At 48.9% G+C, this 25080-nt stretch overlaps 1 protein-coding gene across 1 annotated transcript in view; it reads right to left on the reverse strand.

Annotated features, from left to right (window-relative positions):
* Nucleotides 1-1855: 1855 nt before the first annotated feature.
* The window catches only part of RPH3AL (rabphilin 3A like (without C2 domains)), a 39542-nt gene continuing 16317 nt past the window's right edge, over nt 1856-25080 (reverse strand). Inside the window, exons 6-9 of the mRNA XM_071575147.1 lie at nt 16744-16918; nt 10988-11101; nt 10377-10559; nt 1856-4738 (exon numbers count right to left, since the gene is read on the reverse strand). Of these exons, the coding sequence (XP_071431248.1) occupies nt 4704-4738; nt 10377-10559; nt 10988-11101; nt 16744-16918 (507 nt within the window). The 3' untranslated portion in view covers nt 1856-4703. The remainder of the gene's footprint in view (nt 4739-10376; nt 10560-10987; nt 11102-16743; nt 16919-25080) is intronic.

Consider the following 25080-nt stretch of genomic DNA (forward strand, 5'->3'; position numbering starts at 1 on the left):
TTTGGGGGTGAATGAACCTCAGAAATATCCAGTACCAGCAGCTGAGCTGGGGGATGCAGTGCAGGGTTGTTACTATAAACCACTCTAAGAACCAGTCTGAGAGATATCACCTCTCCACCCAGCTCCCAAATCCAGCCCCAAAAAATGAGCCCAGAATGTAGCTGCTGCAGGGCAGCTCCCACAAGAGAGGTTGCTCTGATGGGATGGGACAGGATAGCTGGAAGGGAGGTATATAATTGCAAATAATTAAAAGCAGCCACAGTTCTGTGATTAGTCAGAGCTACCTCTGAAATCAGAAATCAGTCACGCTCAGGGGGGAAGGTGTCTCTGCCAGCACCCCTTGCCCAGACAGCCCTGATAAGGCTCTGATTAGCAGCAAGTCACCAGCCTGATAATAAGTGCTTCCAGTGATTAGGCTGGTAGGAGAACTGATGAGAAAGGGAGATGGCGATGCCTGTTTGCTGCATTTGGCCAACTCCAGAGTAACCTGGGAGGAGATGCCATGTAGCATTCTGTTCCCATCCAGGCTGCCATGCAATAAACAGCAAGATCCTCATCTTGTGCCCCCCAGGCACTGCAGGCATTTCCAGTGCTACCTGAACATACTGCTAATAAGGGGCAGTAGACAGGAAGGAATCTCAACAAGCAGCTCACAATGAAAGTTTTCCAAAAGATGTTCACCCATCACCAGCCATCCTGTGCCTGCTGAGTCTCATTATGTGATTGCAGAACCAGCCCTTAAAAAACTTTCCTGAAGTCTCCATCAATCACACCCACCTGCATTACAAGGTGTTATGGTCAGAAGAAGAGTCTCCAGTGTAGAGAGGAAGAGAGTGAAGGGGAGAAGAAATGGGAGAGGTGGACTGGTGAGGCATTGCTGCCAACAACCCTCTCCTCTTGACAGAATCATCTTCTGGGAGAGGAGAAAGAGCAACTGCTGCCAAGTTGTCTTTTACAAATGAACTCTGCCCTTTTCTGTCACTGTCCAAGCTCTCCAGCTGACTTTCCAGAGCCTGTGCTGTCCAATTCAGTAATGGCCAGAAACACAGGTCTAAACACCAGCTGGTAGCCCATTTGCTTTGGCTACCTTGAATGTACAGACGGCTCTCACAGAGGAAGCATTTCCTTTCCTCTCAAAATACAGCTGTAAAAATAAAACATGGAAACCCAGCAATTCATGGCCAGTGTTTTTGACTTGGAGAGATCCCACAGCCAACTTTCCTGTGGAGAGGTGGTTGTCATGGCAAGTGGAGCGGGGAAGGAACAATGTAAGAGGTGGTTAGTCCTTGACACACTCCATCCTTGGACTAATGGCAGCTCCCCAGCAAAACAATCCCAACAGCAATTACCGAGGCGCTTTTGAAACGGGAGAAGCAAAAACAGATTAAAAAGCCATTTGAAACCTTGAAGCAGAAAGCAGAGTGGAAGGGAACACGGAGCAGCCAGGGCTGCACGTGCTCGGCAAACAATGCGGGGACACTTCTCTGTAGGCAAAGCCAAATGGACCCTGATTGTCAAACCAGAGCGAGTGAAGAGCCTTGGGAGGCAGTGGGGATGGCACTTGACAGAAAGACAATCTGTGCTGCTTTATGCATCGTGGTTACAGCATGGAAAACCTTCCATGGAAGGGCTGAGGGCAGACCTGTGCCCGCTGCCATCGCCAGCACGAGGTACTAAAGAGAGGCAAGACAAAAGACGACTTTCAAGTACAGAATTCAATTACACTCCAGCCACATGAATCACTGGCTGGATTATTTTCTTTCCTTGCTGGAGCCAGCCCAAGGATTTGGAGAGTATTTGCAACCTGGGAATGGAAAAAACTTTCTACTCTTTCAAGAATGGCAAAGAGTTGTTACTAAGTGAAAGCTTTATTGTTTCCAGTAGTAAAACACTACATAAAACTTGTAAGAGATGGAGACGAGAACAAGAAAATAATAAACACAAATGACCAGAGCAGACTGAGCACATTCACTGAGCCTTTCTCGCCCACATTGAGCCAACTCAAAACACAATCAATTGGTACAGGTTTAGGATAATGTCCCAACAAAAGCTACAAAACACAACAAAGGGTGACATCACAAAGGAAAAAGTGGTCTTTAATAGCAAATAGTGCACAGAGCTGCAAATGTTCCTCTACCACATTCAGATGTGGCTGGATCACATTCTCCAGGGCCAGATCCTTCCCTCGATCCAAGAACAGTCTTTCCATAGAGGACTGAACAGTTCTGGTTTGAACTCTGGTGGAATCACCCCATGGAGTTAAAATATCCAGGTAATAAAAAAAAGGTTTCCAGTCTCACTGTTACCAGAGCAATCCCAAAGTCATCTCTGAGTGTTTTATAAAACCTGGTCTCAGTTAAAAATCAAGCCCATGCCTCAAAGTGGCACAGCAAGCCAGTGAGGATTGCCAGGTTCCTGTGCAGAGCTGGCAACCCACAGTGTGGTAAATGGCTGTGGGAAGCCAGGGTGGGACTGGAGACATGACTGACCTGCCTGCACTGCCCAGGAATGAAGCACAAGGAACACGTGAGTTAGAAATGACAGGCTCAATTTTAAAAACTCTTTCCAACTCACTGTTGAGTTTTAGAAGAGAAAGTAACAGGTTTAAAGAAAATAGAGTCAATTTTGAAATGTCTTTTTCCTTTTCCTTCTGCCATAGAATTAACTTAGGCAGGCAGGCCAGGCTGTCTGAGGCACTGCAGTAATGACAGTGTGAGCAAGACAAGCCTCACTTGGACTGTCAAAAGCTTCAAGGCAAAACAGGACTCTTTTGGTGGGAAAACATTTCTGAAATTGAAGACCCTACAGCTCTCAGAAGAAACAGCATGACTGCAGCTCTGAAATCATACCAGCACTTCAGCAAAAGCTGACATTTGGAGTTACTTTTGCAGAAACAGCCAGTAATTGTGGCATTACCCCTTCCAGAGATGCAGCTGGTCGAGTCTCAATGGCCAGGTTAACAACACAGACCACGCCATGAAGTGTCCCCCAGTGGAAAACAACCTCATCCCCTGCTCTCTCCAACATCAATGTTGTGGAGCCCACATTCAGTGGTTTCTCTCTCTGCTGCCCCACATTGCCCAAAGGTTTTGTTTTCATTTGTAAAAGGGCAGAAACAGATCACAGAGGAAGAGCTGGAAGTGTTTTCCCAGCGAACTGCCCTGGCACATTAACTGGAAAAGCAGCAAGGGAATGGTCCTCTGCTGGACCACATTCATTTAAAAAGAAAGCCAAGGATTGATTTCTGATCTCCTGCTAGAGTGTTCCAGCATCCAATCTCATTTATCTTCATACTGCAGCCATTTGTAAGAACATACACTACATGCACACGAAGTGCCCAGCAGCAAAGGAGAACAGAACAAAAGAGTAATAACCAAGGGAAAAAACTGACATTAATGGGCACAAATTGCCTTTAACTCCATGATTTCAGAGGCAACTTTTTGGAATCCTTTGTTTCTTCATAATAGACAGGTCAGCTCCAAAGCATTTAATAAAATCCACTGACTCCTACCAGCCTACTGTGGGTTTTGTTCAGGTCTTCAAAGATCTAATTGCTCTAGAGATGTCAGGTAATTTGATTTTTCTCATTTGTCAGGACTTAGAGGGAAATTGTCCATCCTGGAAAATAAGCAGGACCAGGGCATTCGGTTTTCAACAGCCTGACTCATGATGACACCATCACAGTCAGCCAGATGCTCAAGACTTGCAGGAAAAAGGTAAAAGAAAGGCCCCTGCTCATGCAAAGATGACAAGGTGTGTACGTGGGAGGAGAATCTGCAGAGCTTAACAAGATAAAGTAATTTGAAAGCTTTTATCCAATTTGGGTTTCCACAGGCAGCCAACTGGGCCGTGATGTGAGGGGTGTTCTCCCCCCAGCAGCTGCAGCAAACACACACTGCCCAAGATCCCACTGCCAAAGCATCCCCCTCACACAGCACATGTAGCCCAGTGCACACACAGCAGGAGGACCAAAAAATTCACAGCAAATTTCTTTGAGCATTTCTTTCCTTACTCCACAGTCTCCCTCAGCAGACAGCCCTGTCACAGAGGGAAGTGAACAGGATCTCAACCACACTGGCTGATTCCAAATGTCCCCAGTGCCCCCACCAAGCTCATACCAACTCCAATCAGAACAGCAACAACAAGAAACACAAGGGGTGACACCTGCCCACGAGAGTCAAGTGCAGACCAGAGCCCCAGTCTCACTGTTGGTGTTCACAGAGGGAAATCACCCCAGGCTGAGAAGCAGGACAAGGGCCACAGTCTCCTCATTTCAGGGACACAGTGGTGAATTTCCCTTTCTCCTGAAGATTTCAGAGACAGGCCTGCAAGGACAGGAGCTGAACCCAGGGCTGGACTTGGCAAGCCAGGAACAGCAGAGATGTCACATGTTTCTTCAACTCCAGTGGGCACTTGGTGCATCCCTTCCAGCAAACACAGGCACAGCAGGGCAGCCCTCTCCAAGCAGCATCCCAAAGTGGTGTCAGCCAGCAGGAGAGGACACCAGACCAAGCCACAGACCAGATTAGTGAGGCAGGGAGGACAGGCAAGTGCTTTCCCAGGTGTTATTGTGTTGGTAATGCCTGTGGAAGAGCTGGAATCATAAAGTCACCACCAGCAGGAGTCGTTGTCTGGGTGAGGTCTAAGGAGTGGCCAAGGGGTGAGTGTTGGATCCAGGCAAAGCAGCTCCTTCTTCACCTCTGTCAGCATCGTCTTCTGGTGTGGACACACCGTTTGCCTTCAAAACACATAAAGACAGAAGTTTTGTTTGGAAAGCAGTGATGGGGAGAGACTTGACAAAGTTATTTTACACTGCTTTTGCATGCTCAGTGCCTTTCTAAGAGCTTCCTAAAAATAATAAAGAGAACATCTATGCATCATTAGTCCACACTCTGCCAGCAGTAAGGGCCCATTAAATTTGATTAAAGAAAAGGCAAGGGAAAGAAATGTGGGAAGAAGGAGAAAGATGGAGTTGTGCTGCTAGAACTGCTCCTCCGGTATGTGCGTCCCTCAAAGGGGCCAGGTCAGACAAAGCTAAGCCTGAGCTCTCAAGGGTTTCCAAACCAGATGACAGAGCAGACCTTCCACGTGGCTCTCCCACTCTCCACATGCCTGGGCCATGGACAGGAGCTGGGGATGGGCACAGGACAGCCATGCTCTGCTCCTGAAGGCATTGGGGCACATGCCAACTAAACAAACCTGAGCTGATCCCATCAGAACCCCTGGCAAGACTCAGGCTCTGCTGGGACACGCTGCTTGTCCTCCTGGAGAAAGGACAGAGCAGTCACTGTGTTCATGTGACATATTCAAGGCACGAGGAGTCCAACAAATTCCTCCCACCAGCTGCTGTCTGACATCCTAGTTGAAAGATAACCTCCCAAGCCATAAAACTTCTCCATGTGTTTACAAAGACTCCAAGTTCCAGACTTTTAACTTCTGTATTACTGACTTCCCCTGCTCTTTCCTTTATGCTTTGTTTAGAAAGACGACATCAACTATTGCCCTTGGTGCTTTGTGCAAAATGCTCAATAGAAAGTTGGAAGCATGAGGAGTAAATGTATTGCAAAGGGCAGAGAATAAGTCTAAGGAGGTGGGGGCAGGAGGCCAGACAGGCTGTTTGATCAAGGACCAAAGAACAGACCTCTGCAATGTGAAAGAAGACACAAAAATAGGAGCTTCATCTTCAGCAGCAGACTTGTTTCCAGATATATTGAGTGAAAGAGGCAAGAGAATGCATCTTTGTCATCCCTCTATTTTCAAGAAAAAGCCTTCAATTTAAAACTCCATAAAGAATTACAGAAATCAGGAAAGTAATTTATTTTTTAGTTGCTCCAGTCTTTATTCACTTAACTTCAAGGCGGGCTTAAAAGAGCTGAAAATGTTTTGGTTCTACCACTTGAGGATGAAAATATTTTAATTCCCTAAAACACGGAAGGGGGCACAGCTTCTCCTGAGGTTCATATTTACAAATGCATTGTATCTGGAATGCAAACCTTGAATCATTTCCTAACACTGTCACTACCCAAAGACATGTTTTATTTATAAATACAGCAGGACCATTCGCAGCTCTGCAGTACCAATATGAGGAGGCAGAGACAGCTCAAAGCCTCTCAGCCATGGAAGCACAATTCAATTTTTTTCACTTTGTGGAAGACAGACAACTTATCCTCTTTGGCAGCAGGAAAGCTCAATCCCATGGCAGTGGCAGCAGGAAAGCTCAATCCCATGGCAGTGGCAGCAAGCTTGGAGCAAACAGGGGCAGCAAGGAGTGGTGCCCAAAGACTGCTGAGGCAGCCAGTGCAGGAGGCAGAGGCATGGAGGGGAGAGGCTGGGTGTGGGTGAGGGTCTCTCCTCCATATCTGACCCCTCTGTCCTTCCTAACCCACATCCTAAGTGCTGGCAGAGGCTGAAGGCAGAGGGAGGAAGAACAGGGGTAACCCACCTCTTCCATCTCTGGAAGACCAGACTGGCTGTGGATCATGTGGATAAGGGATTGAGCAGTCTGAGTACATTTAAGCAACTTTCTTACCAAGCACAGGAAAACAAAAGTCAGCTCCCCAAAGACTACCATGAAGAAAGTCATTATAGAAATTACTATACCATTTAGAGCCTAATTACTGTTAGGACAATTTTTTTTCCACATGGAATGGAGTAGTCAGACCCATTGAAGCAAAATGTTACCTCCTCATTGTCCCCGAGGGAGCAAAACAGACATCTGAGAAACAGAATGGATGGGAAAATAGAAGTTAAAGCATTAACTTCAAAGATGCCCTGAGAATTTCCTGCCACAAAAATTATGCTGAATGGCTCTGCCTGTCTCATGTATTAACAGCCTGCATATTGATGAGAAAAGTGGATGCCTCCCTCAGCAGGGGAGGCCCTGAGCCACTGAGGGACACCACCTCATTTCTAAATCCAGACAATTCCTGAAGGACAGTGATAAATCTCCCAAAATTAAGAAAGCTGGAAGTAGCATTCCCTGTCCCTCTCCCTCAGCTCCAGGCCCTTTTCGGAGCTCTGCTCAGCCTCTCCCAGCACGACAGCTACAAAGCAGCTAAAGGGAGGTATCCAGGAGCTACAGCTCCAGCACCCTGAGAGAAGGGTCCAGGCTGGACCCACTGACATCTGGGGGTCCTTCCAGCAGGTCTCACCCTGTGATTGCAACCCCCAACACTTCTTACTCCCCACCAGGCACTGCTGTCACTGTCTCAGCTCCCAGACTCAGCTCCAGCACTGTTTAACATGGCTCTGTTTAACTGCCAGCTGCTGCATTGCTCTTTAAGTATTAATGATTTAGACAACACATTGGCAAGCCAGCAGAGATGGGGAGACTGTGATTTGCACTCAGTCCTTAGCTTCTCTTGTGGCTGTTTCTCAAATCTGTTTTCAGCAGAAATTAGTTTTCCCCAGCCCCACAGCCCATGTCAAGCTCATTCCCCATTCCCTACCAGCAAGCTGATCAGGAGATCCATGGAATAGCAAACAGGATGGACTCATTTCTGGGACAAGACCCTCAGAAGACACCGAGGACCCCATTAACTGGGACCCATCAATGTAGAACTTGCTACTGGTCTGAGGAGACATGTCTTAATTTACCCCCTGCAGCAGGCCCAAGCTCAAACATGTTATCTCCATTAAAAGCTCTCTGTGGGCTAATGAAAACCACTGTAAGATATTGATTATTTCTTTGTTTCATTCTGCTTAATATTCCCTTTCCTTAATCAAAATGTCATAATCAACAATAGTGAGGATTTTGCTCTCTTTTAACTCTTAACACCAGCTGTACAGCCAGAACAAGGTGAGTCACCTCTCCTAGCTGGCAGCAAGTAAGGAGAAAAAGGAAGGCTCTGCTTCTTCCCCATGTGCAAACTGAATTTTCTTTAGGATAAAACATTCTTCAGGGAAATGAGTGTGTGACCTTCCTCTTAAAAGCTATCATGTCAGAGCAGGCACCTCCAGGAACTGCAGCTTCTGAAGAAGAAACAACAGTCCCTCAGAAAAAGATGCTTTTTGAAAGGCTTTGAGAGCAGGTGGTTAGAAAAAAAATAATAAAACTGGCAGCCTCTCAACTCACCACTCTCCTGAAACTTTGGCTCATGGGCTGAGGTTTCCCAAATCCCAACGCAGCTCTGCCAATGAGTCATTTTCTGACAAACCCCAGGCTTCATTATCTGCCTCACCAAACCCCAGCCAGAGCAATGCACTGGAAGCTACAAACCTCTTCTTAATAGCTCCTTGTTTTCCCTTGGCCACACGACCACACTGCCGGCTTGGCCTTCAGGCTTAAAGAGCTGAGGACTGTAAGAGCAGCTGCATTTGCAGTACCAGTCCCTAATTCCCTGTTCTGGCTGTGGCCTGGGATTTAAGGATGCTAAAGTGCTCTGCAAAGTCACACTTGAGAGCGAAATTAGTGCAGAGGTGAGAAAAAGAAGTGAAAAGAAAGTCACCAGTAGAACAACACCTGAGGTGATAATATGAAGCAAAAATTGCTCCTGACACAGCGCTACAAAGATGCAGTTTCTCTTTCTGAGAAACTACAGCAAAATCTTCTTTTAATGTCCTTCTTCTGCAGCTAAGGATCAGCACTTTAAATGAGAAAGGATCCTTGTGCTTTGCTCTGCTTTTGGGTCAGGGTTGAGTTTAGGGACTGCCCCACAGGCAGGGAGATGCTGGGAAGTTTTGCCAGTCCTGACATCCAGCACCAACCACCTCTGCCACTCCTTAAAGGAACCAAGAGCAAGAGCAGCCTCTGCTTCTTGGCAAGGAGTGGCACCCAAAGGGATCCATCATTAAGCACTCACTGCTGCCTCCCTCCCTGGCTCAGGGGCCACACAGCCTTGTACCAGGGCTCTTGTCTGAACAAAGCAGCTCCTTCTGCAGGAAGGCTCGGAAATAAATGACCCCAGGCATAATAAAGACCTTCACAGCTACTCCCTAGCCAGCCAACCTGGCTTAACCTTTCCTTTGCAGGATCCTCTCCACACCTCAGGGACAACTTTAACTGGGCTCATGAGATTGCTACAGTTTTCATTTTTTAAATATATGTCCATGCTGCCTGTCATTTTTAGCTCTGCCCCACCTACATGGAGAGATCCCACTGGAAAGCTTTGACCCCTTGTGCCAAGCTTTGCATATGAAGTTTTTTAGTAGGAAAAAGGCATTTCTTTTGTCTCTGAAATACTGTTTGCACTGCCATGGCTGGGCAGAAGTTGGTTCCAAAGGCAGAGAGAGAAGCTCTGAAGTGCCAAGTACAAACACACCACTGAGTGCACCCACCCAGCCTTTGGCATGGCCAAGTAGCACCAGCAGAAGAAGCACCCAGAGGGTCACACCAGCTGTCCACCAACACCCATTTCAATCCCACAGGACAACCTGCTGCTCTGCTCCACAGGCAGCAGAGCCAAGACACAACAGGAATGCACTGTCTCTAATGCCACAGCCAACAGGAGCTTAAAATAAACTGCCCAGCCCAGGGCAGCACTATAATCCACAGGGAGGAAGGACAGAAGAGAAGTATCCCTTGTTTGATCTACTTTGTGAAAACTAAAAGTGAAGAAAACTGAAAATCTCTGAACCTTGGGGAGGGAGGGAAGAGCAGAGTAACAATTTCATGCTGGCTATTTCTGCTGGGAAGCTGGGAAGGGAGACTGTTACTCCATGTTGCACTGAAGGATAAACCTGCTCTCTCTAATCCAATTTATGCCTCCACATGCCCAGCACAAACCAGGCTCAGGAACAACAGGAGAGGCAGTTCAGAGGGTAGGAATGCTTGGAGGGAGCAGCATAAAACGATAACTTGAGGGGTTAGTGAATAAATCAGTGGGAACTGCAGAGAGAACACATTTGCATCTCTTTCAGCTGCTCCCAATCAGATGTGATAGCAGCCTCTGCTCTCCCAATCACTTAATTGTTCTGAGGTTTCTGAGGGAGAAAAAAGTCTTTTTTTTTTTTTTGCACTGCAGAGTTCTGGGAAGAGCCATGCTTGGCTTAAAGAGCCACCTTACTTTAGGAAAAATGTTATTCAGTCTCATAAAGCTGCTGGACTCCTTTGCTTCAGGAGAAGCTCAGTCTGTTCCACTGGCTCCACAGGAAAGAGAGGAGCTCTGGGCCTTTGCAGGGGGACAGACCCAGGCTCTGACTGCCCCTGGACATGGGTGCAGCTCCCACCCACACAATTACTCATCTTGCAGAATAGATTTTGCATTTGAGGAAGAAGGAAGGAGCTGTAAGGCTGTGACAGCATCTGTCATGAAAACCAGCAGCAGGGAAAGGTGATCCTGAGCTACAGCTTTGCCAGGTGTGCCTCACAGAAAGTTGTGCTTGGAGGGAAGCCAGCCCCAAATCAGGGATGTGCCCAGAGAGCAGACTCGGCTTACCGGGCACTCTGGTGGCAGTGTCACTGTCACGCCCATAGGCTGGCTGGTCACTGTGGCAGCTCTCCGTGGCACTGAGCTCAGCCCCCTGCTCGCTGCCCAGGCTGCTGTGGCTCCCCGAGAGTGCCAGGGAGTGGGTGCTGCCCAGAGCCCTGCCCAGGGCCTGGCTTGGCTCCCTGGCGGGCGCTGCAGGGACACAGAGATGATACTGAGTGAGACGTGGGTGCAGATGCTGGGCCAGATCCCAAGAGAGCAGCAGCCTCCCCAGTCCCAGCCAGGCTCCCTCAGGAGCAGGGTCAAAACACAGTTCTTGTGCTCTGCTCCCAAAATGGCACCAGAAATTCCATGGCTGTAAAGCCAGGAGTGAGGAGCTGGCCAGAGATGTGCAGCTGGGAGCAGCTCCAAATGGAAGGGCAGACCCTGAAGGGCTGCAGGCAATGGAATGACCCACCACCTCTTTGACCCATTGCTACTAGTCCAGGGAGAAAGGATCAGATCCTCACCTGGCAGGTAAGTGGCTGAGCCAAGACCCCCCAGTGCTGAGAGCCAAACATTCAAGCACTTCGCACTTCACACTTCCCACCCTCCAGCCACAAGGAACAGCAACTTCTCACCAAGTCCTGCTTGGAGCTTTCTCCCTTGTGAGCCTTTTGACCCTGCGGGGATGGGCTTGTCATCCAGACTGGAGGAACTGAGCTCCGAGTCGCTCTCACTGTCACTGGAAACCACTGCAGGGAAGATCAGGGGGAGGAGAGGAGAGAGACAGTTATTCACAATGTTCATAACAGTTACCAAAGAGAGTGCCAGATGGATCCAAATAAAACATGAACAAACGCTGACTCCTAATCACGTTCCCCCTCCAAGAGGAGCCCTACCTGCAGTTCCCCCACAGCTGTTCACTCTTTCTCTCAAAATGATGCGGTTTTACTTCCTACAGATGATTTACAACTCTGCTGCACACACTGCAGTGGTGCCAGCACCTGCAGCAGATGCACACACCACCAGTGCTTCCCTCCTAAACCTGACCATGGCCACGGGGAATCACAGTGCTCCTGTGCCACATTTTGCTGCAAAGCCAAATTCCTGTGGTGTGGCTGGTCCAGGCACTGGGCTCAGCTCCTCCTGACCCCACACTGGCACCCCAGTGAGTCCCCTCCTCCTGATGTTTGCTGTCTCCCAAAGTGACACTCTAAGGCTGGGTATGATGCTGGTTCCTGCTAATCTGCAGGTAGAGAGGTCCTGGCTGCACCATAAGAGCATCCACGCCTGGGTAATGTGGGGAGAGGGGTTGGCTTGCTCCAGGCTGCATTTCCAGTGTAGCAGGGCCTCTGTGGAGGCTCCAGGATCTAAGGAAACCCCAGATAAATACTGAGCACATCAAGTCATCCTTATAATCACACTGCTCAGAACTGTTACTCCTACATCCCCAAGGCTTAAAAGGCAACAGTCACTCCTCGTCCTCAAGGAGACTGTTTTCCCATTTCCAAGCCACTTTTTTTCTTCTCCTTGAATCCTGGCCTTGATCCTGCTGCTTTCCATCCTCCACAGTTTCCACAAGAGCTGAAGTACCTCCTTTTGCCAGACACAGCTTCCCAAACTGGGAGGTTCTTCCCACTTTTCCATGTGACTGTGCAAGCACCTCTCCTGCTTATACCAGTGTAAAAGATAACTGCCAGCTGCTCTGGATAAAATGAGAAAGGTGTTTTCTCAGCCTCTGGGTTTTTGTAATGGCCTGATCTCAGAACAGAAATGATGGGGCTGAGGAGGAAGGTAATGGGAAAACAAGTCTCTTTGGTTTGAGGAATTGCACCTACAGCCCTCCTCCATCTGCCCAGGCAGCTCCCCTGGCAGCTCAGCAGTCCTTCAAACAGCAGCTCACAACTCCCAGCAGAAAGCACAACAGTGGCCCATGTGGGACACAGAGCAGGCAACACTGCAACCTACAGCCTCTACTGCAGGAAAAGGAAGCCCCAGCTATTTTTTATCCTCCTCAGTATATATTTTTAAGCTCACATTCATGTGAGAAGCGAGTTCCTTGTTCTGCTACTGAACAAACCACTTTGCCCCCGCTCTGTGTTACTCACAGTGCAGGAGGGACGTGGGTGCAGTGGTACAAGGTGACAATCATGGGGTAACAGAGCTGTCAGTTCATCTCTATGGATCAGCCCTAAAATTCTCTACATGCAGTTCACAAACCCTTTAGCACTCCCCAGGGCAGGAGGACAGGTATCCCTTGCCTTGCACAGAGCACAAGCTGTCAAATATTTCTTCCAAGGACCTTTGCAAACACTCCTGTATTCAGGCAGCAATCTGTACTACACAAAATATTTTATTAAAAAAAAGAATTAAATACCTATAGTAGTGCTTTTCTGGAGTTAACATCTCTGAGGATATTAAAGTTGGCTGCCAGTGTTATTGCAAAGCATTATTGAAGCTGCCCTGGCAGGCAGCTCCCCATGCACACCCACTCCTGTGCAGCCTTTCCCTGGCACTGGCTCCTCCTGCACCCACAGCCTTCACCTCCTGGCATCATCAAGAATGGGGCCTCTCACCTGGGAAAGGGGCTGTGGAGCTGAGCTGGGCAAGGAGTGAAGACCTGTTACAAACTGGGAGGCTGAAATGCTGCCCAAGAGTCCTCAAAGCACAGGTTTGGCTTTATCGTCTTACAGACAGTTTCACTCCTCCCCCAAAACTTCCTGGGAGAGGTGGGGGATTATATATAATTACTGTTAATAACAATCCATATGTACCAGAATCCATTTTTTTTACTACAAAATCCAAATCTAAGCTGTAAGAATCATTCTGCCCATCCTGTTGCTCAACTCCCTCAGAAAATGAACTCCCGTTCCACTTGGTCATTATCCTGTTTTGGCCTCACAGATTCGTAAAATCCATTGCTTTAGAACAGCTCCTTCCTCCATGAATCCTCTCAAAATGCTGGAAGCCAGGATTTATTTGGAGAAGGCCCCAGTGAATCAGTGGAGGTGACTTTAGCTGCCTGCCCTTCTGCCATTCAGCAGTTCAGAGAGAGCCAGCACAAGAGGAAGAAAATATTAATGACACAAAGGCGCTTGCACCACAGGAGCAGCCCTGTCTGCTTTCATTTCCTCTGCTGCCAATAAGAGTGTATTTTACTCACTGCACCAATGTTTCCCTTTAAGGTAATTCTTCATCCAAAGCTTCCAGACCTTCTGCTGGCACTTTGCAGAGCCCAGAAGTATTAAATCTGGTGTTCCAGCAGTTGCTGATATATCAATAAGAGTCGTTGGACAGCTGTACTTTCAGAGAAGGGAACAGATTCATCCCTCTCTATCTCCATCTGACTGAAAAAAACTCATGAAAAAACATGCCAAGATTAAACTTGCTAGAAAGGCACTATTGCCACAGGGAATGGGTCACTCAGTGAGGGCCTGAAGCCTTGCAGCTTGTGGCAGAGTCCACGACCCCTCTGACACATGGTTCAACCTCCAAGCCAGAGGCACCAGAGCCTTGTGGCCCAGAGAGCCACAGGGGATGCTGGAGGGCTTCTGGCTGCACTTAACCCCAGCAGCAGAGCACGTGGGGAAGCTGTGCTGAGGCTGAGGAAGGAGCACTTGGCTGGGGCTGAGCTCTGAGATCAATGTGTGCACTTGGCACGGGCACGGCTGCGCTGGCAAGAGCCAGCCACGCTCCCTCCTGCTGCCCAGCACAGGGCAGAGCTCAGCCCCGGCACACACAACACTTGGCACTTCCTGCAGCTGTCAGAAAAACAGGAAAAGCACATGGACACCCTGCAGCAACAGCTCTAACAGTCACACACACCCAGCACAGCCGAGAGGCACTGGGTGAGAGGGCATCCAAGCACATGGATCCGCTGTGGCACCGGCACCACTGGCAAACACAACCTCCTGGTCACCGTGGGTGGGAGTCAGAGATGATGAGTATTATTGCAACCCAGGGTGTCACTGAGGGCAGCTCCTGCACCAGATCACGCCCAGCACTGCCCACAGATGCAGGAACATCTCCAGGCAGGAGGAAGGGCTTGGATCCAACCACTCTCCCTTTCAGGAGCAGCACAAGTTGCAGCTTTGTCACTGTCCAAAGTTGTTGGTAAGTTGGATGACTCCCCCTTGGCAGCCTGAAAAGCTCTTGCAATGCCCCAGCACGCTCCTCTCTGCTCCACCACGCAAGGATTTGGCCTCCAGCACACAGAGAGCAGAGGAACACACTGCATCCCCCTGCTCAGGCACTGCCCAGCGCCCCTGGCAGCGCCGAGCCCGCAGGCTGCATTGCCTGGCAACACGATGCAGAGGGAGAAACCAGCAGAGCAGCACGCAGCCCTCACGCCAAACAGGACAACAGCTCAGGGATCACACTTCTTTCTTCCACCCAGAGGCTTTCTATTTTTTTCTGCAGAACTCAAGAGACTGGAAAAAGGAAAGTCCTGCTGCTGTTGCTCCCCACCCCCTGGCACCCCGTCCTGCCCCACCCAATGCAGAATCCCACCCACATTCCACCACATGGAGCAGAGCTGTTCCCCAGCATAAGAAATATTACTGCTGTTCTCCCTGTGACAATACAATTGTGTCTTAACTAATAGCAGAGTTCCCATAGCAACTGCTTGTTTATTACAGAAAAACTATAGGCAACAGCAAATCCCAGTGTCAGTGAGCACCAGAGAAACACTTGGGTGTGCAAAATAAAAAACTTCATCCTGGCAGGGTTGGCTTTTTTCCCAAGAGGCACATTCCTGCACTGCCTTGGTCCTGCTGCCTTCCCACCCTCCTGCAGCAGGAGCAGCCAATACCCACGGCCTGCCACTGATCCCTTGCTTTTGAGAAGGGAGTGGGGCACTTGGAGTTTGTGCCACCACTGCTTGAAAGGCAGCTCCTGGCATAGAGGATGTCCACAGGTTGTGGCTACACCTGTGCTGGTCCCACCTAACTTGAATCCCTTAGTAGCTCAGAGGCAGCACACTGGAGGTGAGTGGAGGGGTTAGAATGGCTGGCCAAGATAATGGAAATCCCACGGAGAGCAGCCTGTCAGAGTCAGGCATGTGAAATGCCAGAGCTCATTCCCGAGAACATCCTGCCAAATGAGCACGAAAGGATGTGTTTGGACAAGGGTGTACAAGGCGTGAGGTGACAGATGCCATCAACCAGTAGGGCTAAGGCAGGCTGTCTGGTTGGTGACAGCCTCAGAAAGCTCAGTCCAGGCCCAGTGGCAGGTTCACAATAGCAATGTCATGGATATACATCTCCGCAGGGGACGGCGCCTGCCCTGCACGAGGCAGAGCTTTGGGATGACAAACAGCAGGAGCCCCAGCACTGGCAGGTGGAAAAGAGTGGAGGGGTGAGGTGTACCAGCTCCCAGCTCGAGAGATGAATTACAGCCCCCAGTGCCCACTGAAAGCCTTCCAGAGGACAGGCAGCCTAACAGAGAAGGGCAACAGAGAAAGAAAGCATCAGAAAATAAAGCCATAGTTTAGTATTATTCAACCTATAAAACAGAAGCCAGACAAACACCACAGGGCAGGGAGAAAGGCAGATCGTCACCCACATCAAAGCTTACCAAAGGTCACTTTGCAGTCCTCCCCCTGCTCCTGCCAGTATTTATGGGGAGGCCTTCTCCAAAATCTAAACTCAACTAAAAAGCTGAAATAAACAGCAGGTCAGGTCTGGGCTCAACAGCTTCGACTTGTAAAGTTTTCTGTAACATGTTAACAAAAAATAACCTCATCAATCAGTCTCTTTGCTAAGACAGCTCCTTCCAAGCATCTCCTGGAGGGAAGCACAACCATCTAATGTTGATCTAATTCGTCTTTAATTACAAAAGTTACAGCAGGACTGGGAGTGCTTTCCTAGCTAGGGCCTGAAGGGAAGGTTTGTAAACCCAAATCTCCAGCGCCCTCTTTATTAAAAGGTTATTTCCCTCTGCACTACTGGTAAGTGGGAGAGTGCATGCTGCTGATTCACTGAGGAGGACTCCTCCAGCTGAAGGGATCTAACAGCAAAAGACAGAAGGGGAGAGAGGCCAGACAGTTCTGCTAATCCGCACCAGAAAGAAAGGAAGAGAAATCAAAGCAGACTGGCAGCAGCTCTAATTCTGCAGCATTCAGACACTGCTGTGCTGATGACCCCGAGCTCCTCGATGCCGAGCTCCTGTGTCCCCACAGCTGGCTCTGGGCAAGCACTGGGGTGGCTGTACAAGCAGCAACTGGGTGAGCAGACGGAAGAGAAGGGGGAAAAGAGCCCTACAAGGCAGGGCTGTGAATGGGATCTGACATGGCAGAGATCCAAGGTGTGATACAATGGTCTGCTTCAATCAAGGTCTCCCCCAGAGAACAGAGTCTTCTTCCACCTGCTTCCTGGGCACGGAACAGACAACCAACCTTTTCCCCTGGCCCAGGTGAAGGATCGGCTGGTCCCGACACTCTCCGGCTCTGGCACGGCTGGCTCGTTCTGCCATGGCTGTGGGTGCAGCTCCATGGGTTTGCTGCTGCTCTTCAAAGGCCTGATGTACTTGGGCAACCCTTTGTAGAACCATGCCCCAGACCTCTTCCAAACCTGCCAGAGACAGAGACACAACACCTTAAGCCTGGGGTTTTACAGCAAGAGAGCACAACCTTCACAAAATGAGCTCCCCACCAAGTTTAGCCCAGCCATTCCTCCTGAACTACCTTGACCCCACTCAAACATGAGCCCAGCAGCTCCCCTGCACTCTGCATCTACCACAGCATCCCAAATTCCTTCCCAATCCTTGTCAGTCCAGCTTTATTCCAAACATTCTTCCACAACTGAAAAAGGACAAATGTGAATGAGCAGCAGGCACAGATTGAAGGAGAAGCAGAAGGTGATCATGCAGAGCTTCTGATGCTCTCCAGGTCACCACTGGGCGTTTCTCTGGTGCCATGAGTCAAACACACATTTCCAGGCTTACCAGATTGGGATGAAGTTCCCTGTCCTGCACTAAGCAGCAGGCAGTTCAGATTCTGCATCTGTTGCCCTCCCACTGGGAATGCACAAAAAGGAAAGTTTCCTGGAGAGAGCAGGCAGATGCCACGGGTGGCAATAGCCCCAAGCACATGATCTGCTCAGAGTGAAACAAGTCCTGCATAGGTTGAAGGAGCAGAACGCCCAACAAGTCTCTCCTCCTGGGCCAGGATCCTCAGCCTGGGTTGCTTCAACCTCTGAGAGTCAAAGACTGGCAGCAGTTGGAGAATGGGACAGCCCAAGAGTCCCCTCGTGTCATACCAAACCTTGGTGTTCATCTCACAGAGCAATTCAGGCCAAGCCAGACCATTTAATGAGTTTGAAAATCCCAGAATGAGAAGAACACCACTCAAATAACCTGAACCTGCAGCAGGAAATGGACTGTGGGCACTAAACTGTAATATCTCCTGTAAGAACGGCCTCTCCTCTTCAATTTAGTTTTAATGCAGCTTATGATGAAGATGCTCTATTAAGTATATTTAATATACAGCCTGATGTGAGCCAGAGGAAGCAAAAAGGGTGGCAGCTCAGACAAGGAGAAATGGCCTCTAGAAACCTAATTCTTTCGTGCCTTCCAGGAGCCTAATAATGAGCTAATGAGACAGGCAGGGCAAAAATACGTTAAAATAGTAAAAATATCATTTTCTATTTTATGCAGGGAGGTAGAAACCTTGCACTTCTGTTCCAAGTGAAGATCAGAGTTTTCACTCCAAGCTCCCAGAGCATTTTGCCTACAGGCTCACCATGATGGCAATGGGTGCAAATGCAGAGACCTCTAATTGCAGCAATACATTTATAAATTGCATTTAGACCTCAATGAAAGCAGAGGGCAGTGACAACACTGGCACTCAGGAGTTCTCCTCATGCAGGCACACAAAGCAGGACAGCAGAGGCCCCATTTCACTGGTGGGAGTAGATTGTTCAGCAGGTTGCCTGGTTTCTCATTCAGACCTATTAACACAGAGAGCTCAAATCTCTGTGTCTGGGGTCTTGAAAGCCAAGTAAAAGCAATGTGAACTCAGGGGAAACCTGGTAGTAAGGTTTTTAAAAGAACAGGACCCAGCAGAAGAAAGCAGAGCATTGCTATGACCCAGCACATACATCAGTTACTGTAACAGTGCAAGAGAGACACTCGTGCACCACAACAGGATCCAGAAACCAGGAGATGAGAGCATCCTAAATTTCCTGCTGGGTAACAACACAGCAGGGTGCTGAGTCTGCCATCCACGCAAAAAGCTGGGAAGCCAATTTCCCAAGACTGCAAGTTTTTCTACACAGGGAGTCTTGGCAGGCAGGACATTTTACCAGCTCTCACCATGGTGCCAACAGCCAAAACAGTGACCCAGCCAGTCAAGTCACAAGCTGACACAACTCCTTCTGTCCCCCCTGCCAGCATGTTGGGACTGCACAGCATTTGGTACAGTGTGTACAACAGCACGTGTCAGTGCAGCACAGAGACCCTGGAGGAACAGGCTCTGCTATCCCTGCAGACCCAGGACCTGGTCTCCTTCCTGTGAGGAAGTCTGGAGGCCTTGGGAGCAGCAGCACATGCAGTGGGAGCACAGGGACTGTGGCAGGGACAGGGTTTGCACCCTGAGCAGTGCCATGGCTTGAGGAGGGCAGGCTGTCCATCCCCTGCTGCTCACTGGTAGCTGGGCACATGTACCTTCCCTGCATAAACTGCTGGGGAGGAAACAACCCTTTGGTACTGTCATTCTCTGAACAGACCTTGCAACATCTGTAATTTAATTTGAAGCACTGGAGAGACCCATTATCTTCAGCTGAACTACAATTTAGGCACACCATAAAACCAATCAGACACAGCATGATTGCTGCAACAAAGGCTGGTCACTCCCAGGTTTCTCACTATCCCAAAGCAAGTCATTATAGAAAGGGTTAATGATATAATACACTCAGCTCTGATGGGGTAACAGTAGTATAAAATTGATTCTCTGCATACATATTCTCTTTAAATTGGTGCCTCTAATAGAGTTTGGTCTTATTACAGCAGTGCTGAAATTGTTTTGAGATCAGCTCCAAAATAGCTGCAGCAAGATGCTCTCCCCTGTATGAATTCCATCCCTCTGCTCCCCCAGGTGAGCAGCACAGCCCATCCCAAAGCACCACGGGCCACGTTCTGTTCTGCACATGGGCACACGGGGCAGTCTTAGTGCTGTGCTCAAAACAGATCGATGCTGCTGACTGCTACTGATGGCACTTTGATTGATCTCAAGAGTGGCCTGACAGCAAAGTTCTTGCTTGATTTTAAATTAATAAATCTATAGCAGCGCTTCAAGAATAAAAGTCCTTCTTATTAGCAGAGTTTGCTCTTGCCAAGGAGGAGAGAATGTTGCTCCCACCAGTCCCATTGGCATGTTAAGGTGAAATCTATTACCCACGGCTGCCTGAGTTTGGGTGGAGCTGGAATTTCTCCAGTCAGCCCCTTCCAGTCTCTCGGAACAACCCAATTTACAGGAACGTTGACCATCCCTTTCTCTGAGTGTTGGACAGAGGGGACTAAAGATCAGTGTCTGCATTACCCCAGATCAGGAGACACGGTGGCTCAGAACAAAGCAGCCACTTCACCATCTCTCCATGGCCCAGTGCAGTCAAACAGGTCCAACACAATCAAAATCCACATTAAATACTGACCCCCTTCAGCCTCTTTGTCCTTCTGCCCTCCCTGGCACCTAAAGCAAAGTAGGGCAGGGGAGCTACTTCAGCACCACGCTCCTTTTTTTCATTACTTTAAACCAATTTACCAGCCATGGCCATGGCAAGTCCAGAGAGCTCAATGCCTTTTATAACCCTGATTATATTCTCACTGAAGTTGCATCAAACTGTCATGACAGCTGTAGGATGAGAAGTGAAGAACCAGATGTGCATTTTATCAAGCACTTTCAGGTGCAGCCTACATGGGACCTGAGAGAGAATTGCTGGGCCCTGGTGAAACACATGTTCTCTGAGCATACAAGTGCTAAAACAAGCTCCTAAACAAGCAAAACATTAGGACTTGCTGATGAAGGGGTGGGAGCACAGCTGAAGGAATCTTAACACTTGTAGCCCCCCACAGTTCCCTTCACCAAAGCATGTCCCCTAAATGGAATCATAGAATAGAATCATAGAATCGATTGGGTTGAAAAAGACCTCTGAGATCATCAAGTCCAACCCTTGGTCCAACTCCAGTCCCTTTACCAGATCATGGCACTCAGTGCCACGGCCAAGCTCAGCTGAAAAACCTCCAGGGATGGGGAATCCACCCCCTCTCTGGGCAGCCCATTCCAATCCCTGAGCACTCTCTCTGCAAAGAATTTTTTTCTCATCTCCAACTTCAATTTCCCCTGGCAGAGCTTGAGCCCATCGTGCCCCCTTGTCCTATTGCTGAGTGCCTGGGAGAAGAGACCAACCCCCACCTGGCCAGAACTTCCCTTCAGGCAGTTCCAGACAGTGCTGAGGTCACCTCTGAGCCTCCTCTTCTCCAGGCTGAACACCCCCAGCTCCCTCAGCCTCTCCCCACAGGACATGTGCTCCAGTCCTTTCTCCAGCCTTGTTGCTCTTCTCTGGCCCTGCTCCAGCATCCCAATATCTTTCCTGAACTGCTGCAAAGCCACATTTTGCTCTACCACCTCCTGCAGCCCTTTCCTACACAGCAACCCAGGCTTGGAGAGAGGAAAACCACTACCTTCAGCTTCCCATGCTGACACCAGCAACCCCACTCAGCTCCCAGAAGGTGGGGGAACAGGTTCTTGTGGGCTACAATGACAAGAAAGGCACCTGCAAACACAGCCACCCTGGGAGGACCTGGCTGCCTTGGCCTGCAGGCAGCACATCCCACACACTGCCTTTGTCCCAGCCCTCCACCACAGCTCTGGCACGCTGCAAACCACTGGCAGGGAGAGAGAGCGAGCGCTCTTCAGCTTCGTTATTTGCATTCATCTGCTTCTTCATAACACAGAGATTTCCAATTACATTATTTACAGCAATCTGTTGTCAACTCCCACATTCAGCACTTGAGGATGAAGAAAATTAAAAGGCAGTGGAATTACTCTTCGGAGCTTTGTTTCCAGAATAGCAAAATCTATCGCACCCCTGACCCCGACGTTTCTCAAGCTGCAGTGGCTGCCAGCCTTCAACGATTTATCATTCCCTTTTCAATCAGGCCTCTTTTTTCCCCCATGGCTCTATTCTAGAGGACACTATTTTGAGTCTAACTACTTGCCACCACCCCCAAAATAATATGGCAGAGGCTATTGATGAGTTCTTTCAATTGCAAACAGGTGCACATCGCTTCGATTCAATCCAGAGTCACCCAAAATAAACACTTCTCTCCATCAGGATGGTGTTTTGCCAAAAAATCATCATGCCAGGCAGGAATAACCCTGGGCTATGTTGCTTTATAATGTTCACAATGGTATGAGTGTATATGTGAAAAGGGAAGCCCTGGGGGCAAAAGGGGAGGAGAAAACTCCGTTCCTCCAGTGCAATAATGTCTTTCCCTGCATGGTTTATTGTGATAAACTGAGAAATGCAGCCAGCCATGAAAATGCCACTTAGTGAAGGAGAAGAAATTAAAAGGAAAGTGAAGCAGAGGGGGCAAATTAAAACTTTTAACAGGTCCCTGATAGCTGACACTCTCTTTCATATTCGATGGGGTTTAAAAAACCCCTCTCTCCCCCCACCCTATGAAGCCGCTTTCATTATTGTTACAATTTTGGATGTGCCAATTCAAATGTAAATGTGCACTAATGCTTCCAAGAGGATTTTAATTACAATGATAGCATCACTAATTATGGATATATATATATAAAAATATATATATATGAAAAGGGGTAATTCAGAAGGTGCTTTGCAGAACCTGGTGGTATCAGTCAAAACAAGGCTGTGCAGAGAGTTAAATGGCTGGGCAGGGATTTGACAAAGCACAGCAGGTCCCTTTTTCCCTTCAGGCCAGGAGGTGACAGGCAGACTTCAGCCACACGTCTAATCCAGCATGGGCACTGCTGCCCAAGCTGGTATCAAGCTCACGTGCTCTGCCAGGGGCCTGGCAGCAGAGAACCATTCCAGCTGTTTATATATCCAGCACTGCTCCTCCCAGGCAAGTGCTGCTCTTCTGACAGCTGCTGCAAGCAGCTTGTCTCACTGGAGGGACCTGCTCCCTTCCTGCCCTGCACTCGTTCCCACGGGTTTTCACTGCCACATTAGCAACAGACTCAGCAGGAACCCACAGCCAGTGTGTGCTGCAGTCACGGATCAGCACCCCAAACATGCCACGGGATTTTATACATATGCAGGAACAGGACTGCCCCAAGGAGTCTCAGCCCTCCCTGCCGACTTCAGAAAGGCAAAGCAAGATCAAAGCCAAGAAAGGCAATGAAGCACATGGAGGAGGGAAGAAAGAAGGGAAAGTCTTGCCCTCAGAAGTGAATGGAAGCTTGACTGAATTTGCTTCTACCCTCGCATGCAGGAACACCAAAACACAATCTACATCTGCTTCAATTCCACTGCCCTCTGAAGACATTGCAAAGAAAACCAACCACACAATCCTGAAAGAACAAAAGAGGTTTTCCATAGCTGCCTCTGCAAACACCTGGGACAAGCGGCATCTCCAGCAGGTCAGTTCTGGCCTAAAGCAGGTGAGCTACATCTTATTTCAGGAAGAAGAGATGCACTATTGATGCAGGGATGTCTGCTGGTCCTTGGGGATGTTCTCTTTGCCAGTAGGAACATCCAAGCTCTGTCAGGTCCTTAGAACACAGTTCTTTCCTCCCAGCTCCTCCTGGCCCCTTGGAGACCCTCACCCTGTGTGTGCCCATCACATGTGGCATCTCCAGCGCTGCCACAGGCTCTGCTGTGTTTCTGCATGACTGGGATCCAAGCAGCAGGCACAGCCCATTCATCGCCTCCACGCTCCAGAAATAAGTGCCAGAGCAGCTTGTTCCTCATCACTATGCAGCACAGCCTTCCCAGTGGAGGTTTTCAAGGAAGCAGAAAGCAGCATGGAACACCTCCAAATGGCTGAGGTTGGGAGTCCCAAAGGGATCTGCAGACACCAGGCACTCAAGAACTGATCTGAGCAACAGTTTGTTACTTAGGTCTTCACTTTGACCCAGACAAAGTGATGATTTAATCATACCTGAAGCCAGCTCAGATTCTGTCCACACAGCAAAAGGGGCAGATGACCCCCACATGTCACTAAACATCTGCTAGTTTCATTCAAGCCTGCAGGGATAAATTATAACCAGGAAGGTGGAGGGATGAAAGCTTTGCCCCACACTGCACCTGTTAGAACATGGGAATGTCCAACCCCACCATCCCAGCCCCAGATCCTGGTGGGACACAAACCTCACATTCTCACATAGTGTGTGGCAGAGACCAAAGGAGACAATTACAGTCCAAGGCTCTCCTTCCAGCCAGATGACACTGATTAACTCCAGCCAACATCATTTAGTCTGCTGGGGTTTCCAAATGACCTCCCTTTCCCACTTGTGTGCCTGGCAGTCTCTCCCTAACAGAGTCAAGAGCTTCACAAATATCATGCCCAAATAGCTTGAGCAGTGGTTCAGAAAATTAGACAGGGAACAAAGCATTGATGTGGAGGGAATCACCTCACCTGGAAACACCACATCTCATCACACACCTGGGGAGGGGGACTCTGGACCAACACCAAACTCTCACCCACTACAGGTGGGCAAGTTTAGGAGTCTGAGAAGCTGAGAGGTGTTGCCAGAGCTCTGTGGCCTGGGATCAGCCTTCTTTAAGTACATATTTTGTTGGCTAAAGGAGAACCTTGCTCGGTCATGCTGTGAACTGGGAAGGGGAGAGAAGAAGGGCTATATTGGCTTGTTACTCCATCACATGACCATAAGTGCTCCAGCGTGTTCCTGAACCTCTCTGCCTGGATTCCAGAAAATGAAATACCTAAGGCTGATACCTGATCACCACACATGGGATTCAGAGGTCAGACAGAAAAGAGACTATGTGCCCCTAAAGAGCAGACATCCACCTGCACTCATTGATAGCAAACACCACCTGCAGCAAAGAGCATGGCCAGATGGGTTTGGTCCAGAGCAGATGGCAACATGAGACAGAGCCAGACCACAAAAAGAGACACCAGCAAGGAACTGGTTGTGAACACAAGCCCTTAAAATAAACCTGTTAATTTAGTGCATGCCCAGGAACATCATGACATCTGAACCAGCTTCAGGGACTCCACTTGTACCAGCCATGAGCCTGAGGCCCAAGAGCCTCATCTCTTCCTCACACACTGAGGGAAGACCAAAGCCACTCATCAAAGTCACTTTCCAGGCACTTAGTCTGATTTGCCTCAACTTCCTTGCCCTGTCTGACATGCCTCAAGGCTTCTGCTATTTCTCAATTCCCAATTCCCTCAAAATAAAGGCAGAGCATGGGGGAAGACAGAGGGGATGTATGACTTGATGTCTCGCTGTGTGTCCCATTTGTGACCCTTCCAACCTTCTCCTGTTCGGGGCACCAGCACTGCCACAAACAAGAAAGGAGACAGACCTGAAGTGACCTTAGAAAGAACTGAAAAATAAAGCAGAAGCTCAGAGTTGGGAGGCAAGATGAGGCTGTATTTTAGTTAGTCTAAGAAGGAAAGTTCCATCCATTTTCATCAGGAAAACATTTTGGTTGTATCTCAGAAAAAACCCAGTTGTACAGACTGAGATAAAAACAGAATAAAATAAAGAAAGCAAATTTTAGTCCCATACCCATTT

Source organism: Pithys albifrons, chromosome 21 (assembly GCF_047495875.1).
Source record: "Pithys albifrons albifrons isolate INPA30051 chromosome 21, PitAlb_v1, whole genome shotgun sequence".
NCBI classification, from domain to species: Eukaryota; Metazoa; Chordata; class Aves; order Passeriformes; family Thamnophilidae; genus Pithys; species Pithys albifrons.